Source organism: Scyliorhinus canicula, chromosome 11 (genome assembly GCF_902713615.1).
Source record: "Scyliorhinus canicula chromosome 11, sScyCan1.1, whole genome shotgun sequence".
Classification (NCBI taxonomy): Eukaryota; Metazoa; Chordata; class Chondrichthyes; order Carcharhiniformes; family Scyliorhinidae; genus Scyliorhinus; species Scyliorhinus canicula.
This window is the reverse complement of record NC_052156.1, coordinates 92,996,365-93,014,269: the sequence shown is the minus strand read 5'-3', so window position 1 is coordinate 93,014,269 and position 17,905 is coordinate 92,996,365. Positions and strand designations below refer to the sequence as shown.

General features: G+C 44.9%; 1 protein-coding gene across 1 annotated transcript in view; it reads right to left on the bottom strand.

Moving 5' to 3' along the window:
* The window catches only part of LOC119973771 (voltage-dependent calcium channel subunit alpha-2/delta-2-like), a 979,537-nt gene that overhangs the window by 216,438 nt on the left and 745,194 nt on the right, over positions 1-17,905 (bottom strand). The window contains exons 15-17 of the mRNA XM_038812195.1: positions 13,203-13,277; positions 12,440-12,511; positions 3,134-3,205 (exon numbers count right to left, since the gene is read on the bottom strand). Of these exons, the coding sequence (XP_038668123.1) occupies positions 3,134-3,205; positions 12,440-12,511; positions 13,203-13,277 (219 nt within the window). The remainder of the gene's footprint in view (positions 1-3,133; positions 3,206-12,439; positions 12,512-13,202; positions 13,278-17,905) is intronic.

The following is a 17,905-nucleotide window of genomic DNA, read 5'->3' as shown; positions in this document are numbered from 1 at the left end:
GGCCTCCGGATAGAGGTTATCACCCATGACCGCAGTGGATAAACCGTCGCCCAGGCACCAAATTGTCAGGAATCATCGAGTGTGACAAGATGAAGGCATCATGGGCAGCACAGTAGCATAGTGGTTAGCACTATGGCTTCACAGCGCCAGGGTCCCAGGTTCGATTCCCCGCTGGGTCACTGTGCGGAATCTGCACGCTCTCCCCGTGTCTGCGTGGGTTTCCTCACAAAGATGTGCGGGTCAGGTGGACTGGCTATGCTAAACTGCCCTTAGTGTCCAAAAAAGGTAAAGTGGGATTACGGGGATAGGGTGTAAGTGTGGGGATAAGGTGGAGGTGTGGGCTTGGGTGGGGTGCTCTTTTCAAGGGCTGGTGCAGACTCAATGGGCCAAATGGCCTCCTTCTGCACTGTAAATTCTGTGTGTGTGTCATGCACACTGCCCGGGTATCGGGCGCAGACATGATAATGCGCATCTGATGGTCACATATCAGCTGCACGTTCATTGAATTTTTTGTAGAACGGCTTGTCATCTGCAGGTGCTCATAGGGCTACATGCATTCCGTCGATCACCCCTTGAATCCGGGGCATGTCTGCGATGGCATCCCACTGCCCGGGCATCCTGGTTGGCTCGGTTCACATTGAAATTGGTGTAGTTTGCTGACTGGGCGTATAGGGCCTCCTTGACAGTGCGGATGCACCTGTGCATCAAGGTCTGTGAGATTCCGGACAGGTCCCCACGCGGTGCCTGGAAGGACTCCATGGCGTAAACATTCAGGCGACTGTCACCTTGACTGCCACCGTGAGCGAGTGTCCTCTCCCATTCCCCAATGGTGTCAGATACGCCATGATTTGGCAGGTATAGAATCATAGAATTTACAGTGCAGAAAGAGACCATTCGGCACATCAAGTCAGCACTGGCCCTTGGAAAGAACACCCTACTTAAGCCCATGCCTCCACCCTATCCCTGAAACCCAGTAACCCTACCTAACCCTTTTGGAACACTAAGGGCGATTTATCTTGGCCAATCCACCGAACCTGCACATCTTTGGACTGTGGGAGGAAACCGGAGCACCGGGAGGAAACCCACGTAGACACGGCGAGAATGTGTAGACTCGTACAGTCAGTGACCCAAGCTGGAATCGAACCTGGGATCTGGGAATATGTCGCACTGTCTCCCTGCTCTGTGGAGTCTTTGACGGCAAGTCCTCGAATGACAGATGCTGGTGGTACATGCGAGGCCTCATGCAGCGCCTCGTTGACACCTCCTCCTCCTCAGCTCTCTATCCTGTGCAACTCCCTCCTGTTCCTCTGCGGCATGCTCTGCTTCCTCGTGCAACTCCAGCTCGTAAAGCCACAGGGCAACCCCCAGGGCTGTGGCGATTAGCATGAAGACCATCATTGTTGGTTGAATTCCAATATCCATTGTCTGCAGGGGGTGAAAGGCCGATATTTTAGCATGGTGCACTCCTCTGCCCAACCAGGTCCAGTGGGCTACATGGTACCCCTGGTTGGCACTGCGAGACCCTGCTCCCACATGCCCATCCCCCATCCCCACACCCTTGGCCCTGTCGGTACCCGACACCATGGTGGCCTCTGGCGGCAGTCCCTACTGCCAGGGTTATTGTCATCTGGTGCTCCGTGACACCCGTTCGGTGCCCCCGTAGCGGCTATTGTGGTTGTTGCCCTTGGGTGGGCCGCATGATGCTCCGGGGGGGTGGGTGGGGGGTTGGTATGGCAGAGGGTGGGGTGCGGGCCAGAGGGCCCGTGTCACTCTGCAGAACCAGGGGCCAAGGTGGGTGTCAGTGGTGTGCGCAGCAAGATGGCTGCCATGCAGGCCACAGCAATGGCACTCTGTGCCTGGAGACACCGCCCCAGTCCCATAGGGGATCACCCTGGCCACATGGCCTTTTCCCCCGTCACCCACCACCCTGTCCCTGGCAGTGCCCCCCTGCTCCCCGCCCCACCAGTGTTCGGTGCTGCAGTCCACAGTCGCGCCGCTCTGTGTCCTACCTCCTCTCTCTCCCTCATCAGCCACTCCGCAAGTTTCACCTCATCATCGGGAATTCTGCACATCGGAGGCGGAGAATCGTGGAGGCCCTGGAGAATACCGGGTCGGGCCTGCTAATGATATGCCAACGGTGTTTACGATACCAGCGTTCTGGAACGTATTGACGCCGCTATCAAGGTGACAGAGAATTGCGATTTGGTGTGAAATCGGCACCCGCTGCAATTTCGGCGTCGTAAAATCAGCCGACGGAGAATCCCACCATGGTCTGTGCCGATTATAAGCCGCATAGCTGGACAAAGAGGGCAATAAATAGAATCTGTGTCTGTACCTTTTGTTATGGGAGCGGCATTTTCAGAACCCCAAAATGTATCATGGAGTTCAACCAGCCTCTCCCTTTAATGTATTGTTGCTTTTGAAGCACACGGTGTGGTATTACAATTATGGACACGTGGGTTTTTAAACACAAAACAATGTTTATTCCATGAATTCAACTTAACCTTTTTAAACAAACATTGGATCCCTTAACACCCCTTACTTCAAAGATAATCCCGAAAATAATACACTAAATAATCCCTGAAAATGTTCCTTCAAACCTCCAAAAGACTTAACACCTTTAAACAGAAACACATCAGGTTAATGACATTACATTTATGAGTTTAAATCACCCAAATGATCCCGAGATAGTCTTTTCTGGCAGAGATCACCGCAGATCCAGCTCACTGCAAACACAGACACACCCAAGCTCTTTTTCTCAAAACTGGCTTTCTCCTTTCAAACAGCTCACAACAAACCAGCCAGGCACTTTTCAGCTGCTCTCTCTCAAACTGAAACCTAAACACTGCAAAATGGCAGAGCTAAAAAAAAACCCCAGCTCCACCCACACTCTGACATCACTTCAGTAATATGAGCTTCTCCATTTCTTAAAGGTACATTGCTTAAACATCCATTTCTTAAAGGTACTCTCACATGACACTTTGCATTGGGATTGTTATTTATTCCTATAAGCAGATTTGGTGATTTCATGAATATAAGTATACGGTCTTAGATTGGTTGGATAGGCAAAGTTCTTCACCATTAAGAAACAATGAAGTTACAAATAAATTCATGCCAATGATGATCTACTTACCTCATCCAGCGATTTGAGTAGAGTTCGGATGGTACTTTTCCCACTCTTCCCATCAATCATGATTTTCCGGATCTGCATAACCAGCGGTGAATATGGAAAACAAAATGAAAATGCCGGCACATGAAACTAATCATTGTTTTCAATGTGATGTAAAAACAGTGTGCACTCGGTGCAGTAGGTGGTTGCTGCTAGCCTTAAAATTGTCAACAACATGGGATGAATTAATTCTGAATTAGTGGTGAACCTGTCCAAACCTTTATCTGTGATTCACACATAGCTTCTTTGCCCAATATTAACCTAATGGGAACAAGTAAGATCAGGACTAAAATAGAAAATAAGATATGTTTATTGAAATTAATTTGGATAAAGGCATCTGAGAATGATTTGATTGATAAGGATGAGAATAACTGACAATTTGTAGATATACATCAGTACTGGAAGGAGGAAATCCTGTCAGATATCGTGCACCTCTGATATTTCCAAAGGATAAAAAGGCACTGGAGAAAGTGCAATAAAGATTTACAAGACTCATACCAGAACTGTTATTTGCTCGGGTAGACGGAGAGAGAATTATTCAATTTTTGGGGAAGATCAAAACTAAGGGATACTCACTGATAAATCCAAAAGGGAATTCAGCAGAAACATTCTAGCCAAAGAGTGGTGAGAATGTTGAACATTCGACAAGTATATAAAAAGGAAGAGAGTAGCTAAATTAAATGGTGGCTACTTAGATGATGAGACTGGGCATGAAGAATGGTAGAGACTTTGATTAAGTCTTTTCTATTAGTTTTCATAGATGACACAGAAAGCATTCCTAGAATAGTTCAAAACAAGGTGCAAAAGGAGGGAAGAATTTAATACACTGGCTATCATATCAGGAAATGTACCAGGTAGACTGATAGGATCAAGGTCTAACAAGTCCCCTGTACCTGATGGATTGCATCCTAAGATCTTGAAAGAAATGGCTGCAAAGTTAGTGGATGCATTTGTTTCAATATTCCAAAATTCCATTAATTTTGGAAAGATCCCAGCGCATTGGAAAACTGCAAATATAATACTTCTACCCAACAGAGGAGGGAAACAGAAAGCAGGAAACTGAAGGCCAGTTGACGTAACATTTGCCATTGGGAAAATGTGAGAATCCATTGTTAATGAGGTAGTAGCAGGAGATTGAGAAAATCATAATATGATCAGACAGAGTCAACATGGTTTTGTGAAAATAAAATAACGTTTCAGACATTTATTAGAGTGGATGTAACAAGCAGAGTGGATAAAGGGGAACAAGCTGATGGAGTGGGCTGGATTCTCCTCTGCCGGGATTCTTCGCTGCGCCAGCAGTCCGGGGATTTCCCAACGGATGGGGCTGCCCATAATGGGAAACCCCATTGGCCAGCTGGCGAGACGGAGAATCCTGGGGGCCGCACAGAAATCTGGTGCGGCGGGACGGAGAATCCCATCCAGTGTATTTGGATTTCCAAAAGGCATTTGAAAACTGCCATATAAGAGATGACTACACAAGATATAAGAGCTCATAGTTTGGGGGGTGATATAGTAGCATGGATTTTCTAACTAACACGAAACAGAGAGCAGGAGTCAATGGGCCATCGTCAGTTTGATAAATTATAATTAGTGAGGTGCCGCAGGAATCCCTGCTGTGACTTTAACTATTTATAATCTATATTAATGATTTTGATGAAGTATACTACAGCCAAACATGCTGATGATACAATGATAGGTTGGAAAGCAAAGTGATAATAGATAAATTAAATGAGTGCAAAAATTTGGCAGAAGGATTCTAATGTGGGAAATTTTAGGTTGTCCACTTTGGCAGGAGGAATAGAAAAGTAGAATATCGATTAAGTGTCAGGAGTCTGCAGAATGCTGTGGAACAGTCCTGTCTGGGTTTCCTTGTACGTGAATTGCAAAATGTTTGTATGCAGGTACGTAAGTAAGCAATTTGGAAGGCAAACTGATTGTTGAACTATATTGCGAAGGGGATGGATATAAAAATAGGAAGGTCTTACTACAACTGTACAGGGCATTAGTGACTGTACATACAGTACTTTATACAGTTATGGTCACCTTGCTAAAGAAGGAGTTCAATGGTAAAGTTGCCATAGTCCCAGATGGCCAAAGGCTGCTTTGCTCTTTGAGAGGGAAATGGGGAAAGCTAACTGGTGGTGGTTTAACCTGAGGATCACCTCACCGCAGGTGAGGGGCAAGATTGAGAAGGCGGGCCTTCATGAATAATCTCAGCTGGTACAGGAATTGCACTGGAGGCAGTTCAGAAAAGGTTGATTGCTGGGATGAAGAGTTTGCCTTAAGAGGAAAGTTTGAACTGGTTGGGCCTAAACTCGTTGGAATTTAGAAGAATGAGTGATGATCTTATTGAAACATTAGGAGTAGATGCTGAGAGGCTATTTCCCCTCATGGGGGAATCTAGAACATTTTAAACATTCATTCATGGGATTTAGGCATCTCTGATTAGGCCAGCATTTATTACCTATCCCTAATTGCCCCTCAGAAGGTGAGCTGACCGCTTGAACTGCTGCAGTCCATGTGGTGTAGGTACATACACAACACTGTAAGGGTGCAAGTTCCTGGATTCTGACCCAGTGACAGTAAAGGAACAAGTAGGATGGTGTGTGGCTTGGAGGGGAACTTGCAGGTGGTGGTGTATCCATGCATTTGCTGTCCTTGTACTTCTAGATGGCAGCAGTCGTGTGTTTGGAAGGTTCTGCTGAAGGAACTTTGGTGAGTTCCAGCAGTACACATTGCTGCTACTACAAACAGCAAAGGTCCCACTGTCCCCTAATATTCAGCCCTGCATTCAGAAAAGAACAAAGAACAATACAGCACACGACCAACCGTTCGGCCCTCCAAGTCTGTCCCGGTCATGATACCACCCTTGGCCAAAACCCTCAGCACTTCCCAGTGCCATATCCCTCTATACCCATCCTATCCATGTATTTGTCAAGATGCCTTTTGAACGTCGTTAATGTATCTGCTTCCACAACCTCCCCTGGCAACGCATTCCAAACACCACCACCCTCTGTGTAAAAAACCTTGTTCATTTGTGTTGCCACTTTCAAAGATCTGTGGACTTGCACGCCCATATCTCGCTGACTTTGTACATTCCTGTGTTTTGCCATTTATGGTATATTTCCGCATTATGTTAGACCTACCAAAATGAATTGCCTGACACTTATCTGGATTAAACTCTATTTGCCATTTCTCTGTCCAAGTCTCCAACCTATCCATGTCCTCTGTATCCTCTGACAATCCTCAACACTATCTGCTACTCCACCAACCTTGGTATCATCCGTGAATTTACTAATCAGACCAGCTACATTTTCCTCCAAATTGTTTATGTATACTATAAATAATAGAGGCCCCAGCACTGATCCCTGTGGAACACCACTAGTCGCAACTTTCCATTCAGAAAAACACCCTTCTCCTGCTACTCTTTGTCTTCTGTGTCTGAACCAGTTTTGTATCCATCCTGCCACCTTACCTCTGATTCTGTGTGACTTCACCTTTTGTACCAGTCTGCCATGAGGCACCTTGTCAAAGGCTTTACCGAAGTCCATATAAACAACATCCACCACCCTCCCCTCATCAATCATTTGTCACCTCTTCAAAAAACTTAATCAAGTTAGTGAGCCACGACTTCCCCTTCACAAAACTATGCTATCGCTAATGAGTCCATTTGTTTCCAAATGGGTATAAATCCTGTCCCGGAGAATTCTTTCCAATAATGTACCTACTACTGATGTGAGGCTCACCGGGCTATAATTTCCTCGATTATCCCTGCTGCCTTTCTTAAACAGCGATGCCACATTAGCTATTCTCCAGTCCTCTGGGACCTTACCTGGAGCCACTGAGGATACGAGGTGTCAGTTAAGGCTCCAGCAATTTCCTCCCTTGCTTCTCTCAGTATTCTGGGATAAGTCCTATCTGGCCCAGGAGACCTACTAGCTTAATGTCTTTTAAAACACCCAGGGCGGGATTCTCCATCTTATGCTGAAATCGGGAAATGCGATATGGCGGAGAATAGCTGCCGACGCTGGGTCAGCTGGGGCCAGAGGGCACCCAGGAGTTGGCCTGGGGGTCATCTATGGCACTAGGTTCAAAGTGAGCCATTAGCAGTGTGCACAGTTGCATGGCTGCCTTGCCAGCTGTGGTAATGGTGCTCCGTGTCTGTCCACCCTGACTCTACAGCCCACCTCTGGCTACCCCCACTACTCTCCCTGGCCCTGGCAGAAACCCCCGGCCAGCGGCACAACTGTCAACAAACTATGGCAATATTGGTCACATTCCGTACCCCCTCCCTCTCGCTCAGCAGCGGCCATGCCGGTTTCACGACACTGAAAAGCAGAAGGGAACCACGCTGTCGGGAACCTGGGCATCAAAGAACAAAGAAAGGTACAGCACAGGAACAGGTCCTTTGGCCCTCCAAGCCTGTGCCGACCATGCTGCCCGTCTAAACTAAAATCTTCTACACTTCCGGGGTCCGAATCCCTCTATTCCCATCCTATTCATGAATTTGTCAAGATGCCCCTTAAACGTCACGATCGTCCCTGCTTCCACCACCTCCTCCGGCAGCGCGTTTCAGACACCCACTGCCAGTGGCGTGCAGGGGGGGGGGCGACGGTGCATTGGCCCCGGGCATCCATTGGATGGGGGCATCCAATCAGAGAAGGAAATAAAATTTTATTTTTTTATAAAGAAAATTTTTAAATTTAGATTACCCAATTATTTTTTTCAATTAAGGGGCAATTTAGCGTGGCCAATCCACCTACTCTGCACATTTTTTGGGTTGTGGGGGCGAAACCCACGCAGACACGGGGAGAATGTGCAAACTCCACACGGACAGTGACCCAGAGCCGGGATCGAACCTGGGACCTCAGTTCCGTGAGGCTGTTGTGCTAACCACTAGGCCACCGTGCTGCCCCAGAGAAGGAAATAAGATAGTAATTTTAAAATTTCAGCGGTGATAAATCAATTTTTGGAGGCTCACCACACTGCAGAGGCAGTTGTTAGCCCTTTATTCCTTTAACATGCTGTACCCTTTCTGTCTAGAGAAAATGGTGCTTCTCCTCATCCTCCCACACGCATGCGCATGATGTATGTGGTGCAACCATCAAAAGCAACAAGCAGACGTGGCTGTTCATTCCTGCGTTTCCTCGAGTCATAACTCGTCTTTTCTTCAGCTTTTTGTGCATCTAGATTAGTTCTTTTACCTACTCAGGTCAGTGAATAGCTCTAGAACAGGTGCAACTACGTTTTTTATAGGTTTTTTTGGTGATATTTAATGAAATATTTACGTGGGATGTAGTAAGAGTGAAGCCTGGATGATCAGAGGACTACTATGGCATTTAATCTCGGAATAGGAGACATTTATTCCTTAACATGCTAATATTCGAATACAGATACCACTAATGTGCAAGTCTGTGGTATAAATTGCACAAAATTATCAGTGGAGAATCAGTGTGAAATAATTTGATACGAAGGAACAAAGAAATGAAATATGGTTTATCCGTCTGCAACTGACCGATTGTTTGCCATTTTCTTCCCATTTTCTCATGCGTCTTACGGTTTTTGAGATAGAAAATGAAATGTTACGAGTATTTCGTGTACAACCGAGTGGAGCACAGAACAGGAAAAAAAAGAGGGCCAGAGTCGATGAAGAGTCCCATCAAAGAGGGGCATTAGATGTATGGATAAAAAGAAGTAAAGAAGAAGTAGGAGAACCTGGAGAAGTAAAAGATGATGTGGGTGCAGAGAAGGATTTTTCTGATACGGATTCAGCTCGGTCAGAACATAATACTCTCGCTCCTCAGTCTCATTGTCAGGATGATGATCCATGTGAAGAAAATAAAGAAGATTTTAGCATATTTTTGCAAAGAAGCGATTTTGGCTGTTTGAAGAAACCGATTCCAGATCATTTGAAGATGACAATATTACAATATGGCCCTGAAAGATATCAGAATAAAAGTGGTCCATTTGCTGAGAAGGATGGGAGATCATTTTCCAAACAGTGGTTTGATAAAGTTTCCACAAACGGAGAAATTGTGGAGAGAAAATGGTTGTTATACTCTCCATATTGGAAAGCATGCTACTGTTTTGTTTGCTTTTTGTTTTCAAAGGAGCATTTGTCGTCTGTGTCAAACTTTGGAAAGGAAGACGGTTTCTCCACTTGGAGAAAATTAAATCCAACAATACTTGACCATGAGAAAAGCCCTTCTCATAGAGCTCACATGAGGGAATACCTGAACCTCGTAGTTCGACTCCATCATTCAACTACGATAGATGCTGAACTTCAACAGCAAATGTCTGCTGAAAAGAAGAGATGGAAAGCTATAACTGAACGGATTGTCGAGGTTATATCCTTTCTGGCAAAACAGAATCTGGCCTATCGTGGACATCGAGGAGAAGGAATATCTGGGTTATCTGAGCAACAATCAGACTTTTGGCCAAATATGATGACATCTTAGCCAAACACTTGCAGAGAGGGAAAGAGAAACCAAAAAGTGTCACCTACTTGTCCAACAGAAATCAAAACGAAATAATCAATCTTCTTGGTGAAACTGTCAAGAAAAATATAATTTCCGAAATTAAGGACGCAAAATATTTTAGCATAATGCTGGATTCAACTCCAGATATTGCCCATGAAGATCAGGTTTCTGAAATTCTGCGTTACGTTCATATTGATGAAAACAGAAAAGTAGAAATAAAGGAGACATTTCTGGGATTTTTTCAAGTCAACAAGAAAGATGCAGTCAGCCTGGTAAATAAAATTCAGGAACAATTGGAAGAAGACAAAATTTCCATGAATGACTGTCGTGGTCAAGCATATGATAACGCAGCAGTTATGGCTGGAGTGAGAGGAGGTGTTCAACAAAAAATTCTTGAAGTTAACCCAAAAGCTGTGTTTGTGAACTGCGAGAACCACAGCCTCAATTTGGCCTGTGTCCAAGCAAGTGAGGTGCAACCTGTTGTTGTTACATTTTTTGGCATTCTAGAAAAACTCTTTACTTTTTTTTCTTCATCTACTTCTCGTTGGGAAGTGTTAAAATCATTTGTCACTCGGACTGTGAAAAGACAGTGTGACACAAGATGGAGTTCGAGCCATGATGCTGTGCAAGTAATCCACGAAGAGTGTGACAACGTTATTGCAAGCCTTCAACACCTGCTGGAAAGAGAATTTTCAAGGGAAACTAAATCTGAAGCAGGATCGCTACTGAACTCTATTCAACAGTTCCCGCTTATAGCTTTATTACATTTTTGGTACTCAGTTTTATCATCAGTGGAGAAAGTCTCAAAACGTTTGCAGGATCCGAAAATGGGGTTCCATGAAGCTTCTTGTGATCTGAGAGGACTTATTCATATCTTGAATTTGAAGAATGACAAAATTATCCACAATGCAATAGATTTAGCCAATGAATATTGTGAAAATTGGGGAATACCAATTGCACGAACAAGGAGAAGAAGAATAATGTCTGGAGAGTCAGCAAGAGATAGTGGACTGACGGCACAAGAAGAAATGAATAGAGTAATGGTAGAGATTGTGAACAGATTAAAAACTGAAATTGAAGACCGCAGTGTCCGTCTTCACAGACTCAGTGACCGATTTTCTTTTTTTCTGAACTTGAATTCAGTAGTGATTGAAGATGAACAAGAAAGAGAGAAATTAAAAAAGGAATGTTCAGACTTTGCAAATTATTATGACAATGGTGTGGTTGTAATTCAGTTATATGACAAAATTATTGATTTTGTGATGCTCCTTCGAGCTGGAGGGAATAGAGTTCCCCCTGATCCTAAAGATGCTCTGGATTCTTTACTGCAGTATGGGAGGGATGTCTTTCCGACGCTGTGTGTTTCATACAGATTACTGCTTACAATCACATTTTCAGTCGCAAGCTGTGAAAGGTCATTTTCAAAACTGAAATTAATAAAAACATATCTGAGGTCTTCCATGTCACAGGAGCGACTGACCAACCTGGCTTTAATAAGCATTGAAAAGGAATTTCTTACAGCTGATGTAAAAAGTGAAGTAGTTCAGGTGTATTGTGACAGGAGGTATCATTTGGGGAAAAGAACTTAATAAATTTGATTGATTTATATTAAAATCGAATAAAGCTTTTATTTCATGTTTCATCTGTGTTTATATATTCAAAATGTTTTCCTTTCTCATAATATTTCTCAGTATATTAGGCCTTATACTTGAGTCTTTGGGGCATACAATCAAGATTTGCCCCGGGCATCACCAGACCTCTGCACGCCACTGCCCACTGCCCTCTGTGTAAAAAAAACTTGCCTCGTACATCTCCTCTAATCCTTGCCCTTCGCACCTTAACCTAGGCCCCCTAGTAATTGACCTCTACCCTGGGAAAAAGTCTCTGACTATCCACTCTGTCTATGCCCATCATATGTTTGTAGACCTCTATCAGGTTGCCCCTCAGTTTTTTTGGTACTCAGTTTTATCATCAGTGGAGAAAGTCTCAAAACGTTTGCAGGATCCGAAAATGGGGTTCCATGAAGCTTCTTGTGATCTGATAGGACTTATTCATATCTTGAATTTGAAGAATGACAAAATGATCCACAATGCAATAGATTTAGCCAATGAATATTGTGAAAATTCCAGTTGTTCCAGTGAGAACAAACCGAGTTTATTTAACCTCTCCTCATAGCTCATGCCCTCCATACCAAGCAACATCCTGGTAAATCTCTTCTGCACCCTCTCTAAAGCCTCCACATCCTTCTGGTAGTGTGGCGACCAGAATTGAACACGATACTCCAAGTGTGGCCTAACTAAGGTTCTATACAGCTGCAACATGACTTCCCAATTTTTACACTCAGTGCCCCGGCCAATGAAGGCAAGCATGCCGTATGCCTTCTTGACTACCTTCTCCATCTGTGTTGCCACTTTCAGTGACCTGTGGACCTGTACACCTAGATCTTTCTGACTGTCAATACTCTTGAGGGTTCTACCATTCACTGTATATTCTCTACCTGTATTCGACCTTCCAAAATGCATTACCTCCATCAGAGGCGGAGAATCGCGGAGGCCCTGGTCGGGCCTGCTAATGATATGCAAACGGCGTCTCCTGTACGTGCGGAGTGAAAACCATTGACGCCGTTTGTGAGGTGACGGAGAATCGCGATTTGGCGCTAATTCGCCGCCTACCGGGATTTTGGTGCCGGTAGCTATTCTCAGCCCAATTGCATTTCTCAATTTCGCCGTCGGCTAACGGAGAACCCTGTCCCATATTTTTAATTGCCACTGAAGAGGCCACTCCTTACCTTTTCCTTGTTTTCATCTTCCAACTCAGCATCCAGGAAATCCAGGGTCACTGGCTCCCGGAAATTTATAACCTTGAGATAAAAACCAAACAAATAGACACATGACATACATTGATAGTCATCATGAGTGAGATTTAAAAGTGAACAGGTATCTACCATCTTACTTCAAATGCACAGGAACTTACTGTTGTGGCTAATTTGAATGTTTACATTTGTAACTTTATCAATATGTGGATCAATCTTGGGCTAGAATATTTGTTTCTATCTTTGCTGTTGGACAGAACGGTGTCAGGAAGCAGTAACAAGCATCAATCACATGGAAAGCATCATCACCTTTACACTGCCACCTGTGGCTTTCTATAGAAACTCACTTGTGGGAAAGATTACTGATGATGGGGCACCCACACCGCACACTCCAGTTGTGAAACGGGTTACTCATTTAGAACATTTATCCCAGCTACCTACAGTGGGTAGGTGAGTCCATTATAGGGCAGCCTGGTGGCTAGCATTGGGTCTCACTCCCCACAACCTAAAGATGTGAACGGTAGGCAGATTGACCACGCTAGATTGCCCCTTAATCGGAAAAAAAATAATAATAATAATAGGTGAGTCCATGATTGATAAAAAGACAAATTCTGGGTGAAGTCCAGAATGGTACCTGGTTATTAACACATTATCCGGGTCGGGAAATGATTAAGATGTTCACACCTGAGCTGAAGGATTGTTACAGACATTGGCGTGAATTGGTGCTGAAATCTCTCACCTTTGGCTGTAGGTTAGGATGCAACAGGACATACCCATTTGGATCGATGGCGTAAAAGTATCCATTGGCACCTAACTGTGTGGAGAAAACAACAGAGAATATTAACACAAAGCTCCACCAGAAATTTCAATGTGAAATGAAATGGAGCACAATGACTCCTTTCTGCACCTTGTTTGCTTGCAGATTTCAATTGTATAAAGCAAAAATAGAGCAGAGATATTAAAATACTTGAATAACCTATATACCTTAAATACTCGGAAAAACAGTGTTACGGATAGAGTTATCTGACACACAGCAATATCCGATGTGTGTGTACAAGTTTCTTGATCAATATGTTTCTAGTCTGACAAAGAGCAAAACAGTATTGGATCTAATTCTGGGAAATTAAGCACTGCAAATGGAATGTGTCACAGACAGAGATCATTTAACGAACACTAATCAAACCGTATCATTGTTCAGAGCAATTATGCAAAAAGATCAGAAAATATTAAAGGTGGACATGCACATCTGGGGAAGAGATTTTTTTATTTCTGGAACTTAGCACAAGTGGGTTGAATAAGTGACCACAGGGTAAAGCAGTAAACAAAACAATGGGAATGCTGTGGAAATCTGGTTCATAATCCATGGGCGCGATTCTCCGCAAATGCGGCGAATTGTCAAGGCTGCCGTGGAACTGACCGTGTTTCACGGCAGCCTCCGCGCCCCGTCCCGGGACCCGATTCTCCCCCCCGGGCGGGGCTAGCAGCGGGGCCCCGTGAAGCACGGCATCGCGGCCTTAGCGACTGGGTAGAGCAAGCAGGTGTGTTTGCTGCCGTAAAAACGGCCGTAAAGGCCTGGGAACTCGGCCCATCGGCCTGGGGAGAATCGCTGTTCGCCGTAAAAAACGGCGTGCAGCGATTCGTGTCATGGGGCGGCCGTGAGGGGGGGAGGGGGGGGGAGAATAGCGGGAGGGTGTGAAAAATGTCGGGGACGCCCTCCTGTTATTCTCCGACCCGTCGTGGGCAGCAGAGAATCGCGCCCCATATGTTTTAGACTATAACTTTTTGTTTAAAATATTTATCATTTATAACATTTAATATCATTAAATATTAACAAACCCGAACAGGATTGTAAAATAAGCTATTTGGAGATTAAAGTATTTAATGTAAGATAAGTGGGTATGTGATTGAGAAACTGATAACTCTGATGTTTCAAACAGGCTTAGTTTTATTACACTTAAAAAGTCAGAGTTGAAAGCGAAAAAATACTTATCAATGGATGACTAATTTCTGTGCCTCTGGGTAGAGCCATGTTAAATAAGTTAAGAGCTCATGGTGTTCAGGGTAAGATCCTGGCATGGATAGAGGATTGGCTGACTGGCAGAAGGCAAAGAGTGGGGATAAAGGGGTCTTATTCAGGATGGCAGCCGGTGACTAGATCTGTGCTGGGACCACAACTTTTTACAATATACATTAATTATCTGGAGAAGGTACTGAAGGCACTGTTGCTAAGTTTGCAGATGATACAAAGATCTGCAGAGGGACAGGTAGTATTGAGGAAGCAAGGGTGCTGCAGAAGGACTTGGACAGGCTAGGAGAGTGGGCAATGAAGTGGCAAATGAAATACAATGTGGAAAAGTGTGAGGTTTTGCACTTTGGAAGGAGGAATCTAGGCATAGACTATTTTCTAAATGGGGAAACGCTTCGGAAAGCAGAAGCACAAAGGGACGAGAGTCCTTGTTCACAATTCTCTTAAGGTTAATGTGCAGGTTCTGTCGGCAGTTAAGAAGGCAAATGCAATGTCAGCATTCATGTCAAGAGGGCTAGAATACAAGACCAGGGATATACTTCTGAGGCTGTATAAGGATCTGGTCAGATCCCATTTGGAGTATTGTGAGCAGTTTTGGGCTCCATATCTAAGGAAGGATGTGCTGGCCTTGGAAAATGTCCAGAGGAGGTTCACAAGAATGATCCCTGGAATGAAAAACTTGTTGTATGAGGAACGTTTGAGGACTCTCGGTCTGTAGTACTCATTGGAGTTTCGAAGGATGAGAGGGGATCTTATTGAAACGCACAAGATACTGCGAGGCCTGGATAGAGTGGACGTGGAGAGGATGTTTCCACTTATAGGAAAACTAGAATCAGAATAAACCATCTCAGACGAAAGATACGATCCTTTAAAACAGAGATGAGGAGGATTTTTTTCAGCCAGACGGTGTTGAATCTGTGGAACTCTTTGCCGCAGAAGGCTGTGGAGGCCAATTCACTGAGCGTCTTTAAGACAGAGATAGATAGGTTCTTGATTAATAAGGGGATCAGGGGTTATGGGTAGAAAGCAGGAGAATGGGGATGAGAAAATATCATCCATGATTGAATGGTGGAGAGGCCAAGTGGCCTAATTCTGCTCCTATGTCTTATGGTCTTATAAGCTAAAAGCTAAAAGAGAAAGAGGGTCATTAAACTCCATTGGAGCTGAAAATCATTTATATGGGTTGCAGAATCAAAGAGTTGTGCTGAAGATAAAATAATTTGTTTGATTTTCTGTTGGACCAACCCAAAGCATGACACATTGATCACTTAGCCAATAGCTAATAAAGGATCCCCATGAAATTTGTACTCCTGAGATAGCTTGAATAGTAAGGAAAACTATAGTAAATGTGGAGGGTGTGGCATACATTTGGGCTGGTCCCAAGGAAAAGTGAATGAACCTCAAGACTTCATATGATAAACCTTCATATTGGTTTTACGGTTTGGGGTTGAGGGGGGTGGAGCAGCAAAAATTCAAAACAAGTTTATAACATAGCGTTGATGCTTGCTTGCAATGTTTGTTTTAGTTCAAAAACATAGGGCACGATTTACTGGATGCGTACTGCCGGAATCGGGACGGGATGCGGCTGGATGATCCCGGGAGATGCCTCTTCTGGAATTCCCGATGGTCATTACATTTTGCAAGATCGAACAAAATCTCGTGATCTGGATCCCACCCACAATGGGCGGAACCCAGAAATGCACAGTTAAGTGAGTTTTAAAACTCACTTAAATCTGCCTTCGCATGATTGAACAGGCTCCTGTGATCTACCGGTCTCACCGAGGAGACCCCAGTTGGGCGCCGATTTGTATTGTTCCCCACAAACGGGGACCAGGTGGAACGTCACTTGGGGGGAATCTCCCAGGTGAACTGAGGCCTTGCGTGGCTGGTATCTGGGCAGGGTGGCACCCTGGCACTCCTGATGCCACCCGGATACCATGGCACTACCAGCCTGGCACTCTGGCAGTGCCACCTAGGGCATCCTGGCAGTGCACCCAGGTGCCAGTCTGGCACTGTAAGGGTTCCCAGGTGGCACTACCAGGCAAGCAGGGGCACTGTCAGGGTTTCCAGGTGGCATTTTGTCAATGCCGGGGCACCCTGCCTGTGTCAGGTGGGGTGCGGAGTACTTGAGAACCCACCAACTGGTGAGCTGGGGCATTGGGGGGGGGGGGGGGGGGGGGGCGAGTTCGGAATCGCGTCTGGGGTTTAGAGATCAGGGCGTCTTGTTGGAGTTCGTCAGTGCAGGAAATGCGGTTAAAAGTGATCTCAGCGAGGCGTTCCCCATTGAGGTCCAAAACAAAACAGAGTGCCATTAGCGCCGGTAACGACCCCTCTAAACACGTCCAGAATGGACTCTGTTTTTGTAGTGTAGTTCTGTTGGTTAATTGCTGGATATTCAGATTTATTCATTAAATATTAACAAACCCGAACAGGATTGTAAAGGAAGCTATTCAGTGAAGAGATAATTCAGGTACATTCTAGGCAGATTGTACTGAAAGAAAAGACAGAACACTCAAAGTTAAGATGCCCTACATGACAATGGAAAAGAACGTTATTAAAGTAAAACAGAAAAAGGAGGCTTAGGCAAATGTCAGGAGCAAGGTTTACTTAATAATCATGAAGATTATGGAAGAGAAATTGAAAACGTTACTACATGTGGCAAATAGGTTACAAGAAAAGATGAGCAGCCAATATTAAATTGACCACTGTATATACGTGTGCTTGCAGTGGGGGGATGTATGGTCGTACCTGTATTACAGGTTTCTCCGGTAAGCCCCTGCCGGCTAGCTCCGCCCACAGTGAGCTGTATAAATATTTGTAAGTTTCACTGAGATGCTATTCTACAGCTGCCGCCGGAGGAATAGCATCTCACTGTAACAAAGCCTCTCTTGTACTTCACTTGAGTTTTTGTGTACAATTGTTAGCGCCACAATTTATTACAGTGAGATTTTCCTTACACCATGGACATCAGGATCAAACCATGGCCGCCTGCAGCTGGATCCGCAGTCGCCCCACGCCAGGAAGGACTTAGTTCACTGGGTTGCAGTTTTCGAGGCCTACATCTCTTCAGAGGACCCTCCACCTTCGGAGGCTCAAAAACGACAGCTTCTTTACTCAAGACTCAGCTCCAACGTGTTTCCGCTAATTCGAGACGCGCCTGACTACGCCCGGGCCATGCAACTGCTCAAAGAGAACTACGCACAGTCGACGAACACCCTGTTTGCGAGACATCTACTCTCTACTCGCGTCCAACAGCCAGGTGAGTCGATTGAGGACTTTTGGAGGGCCCTTATACCTCTAGTACGAGACTGCGACTGCCAGGCCCTTACAGGCATTGCATCGGACCCCATCTGGCCACGACTGCTGGAAGGGGCCGCTCTCGATCTCGCGGCTACAAAGACTCTGGCGCTATCAAT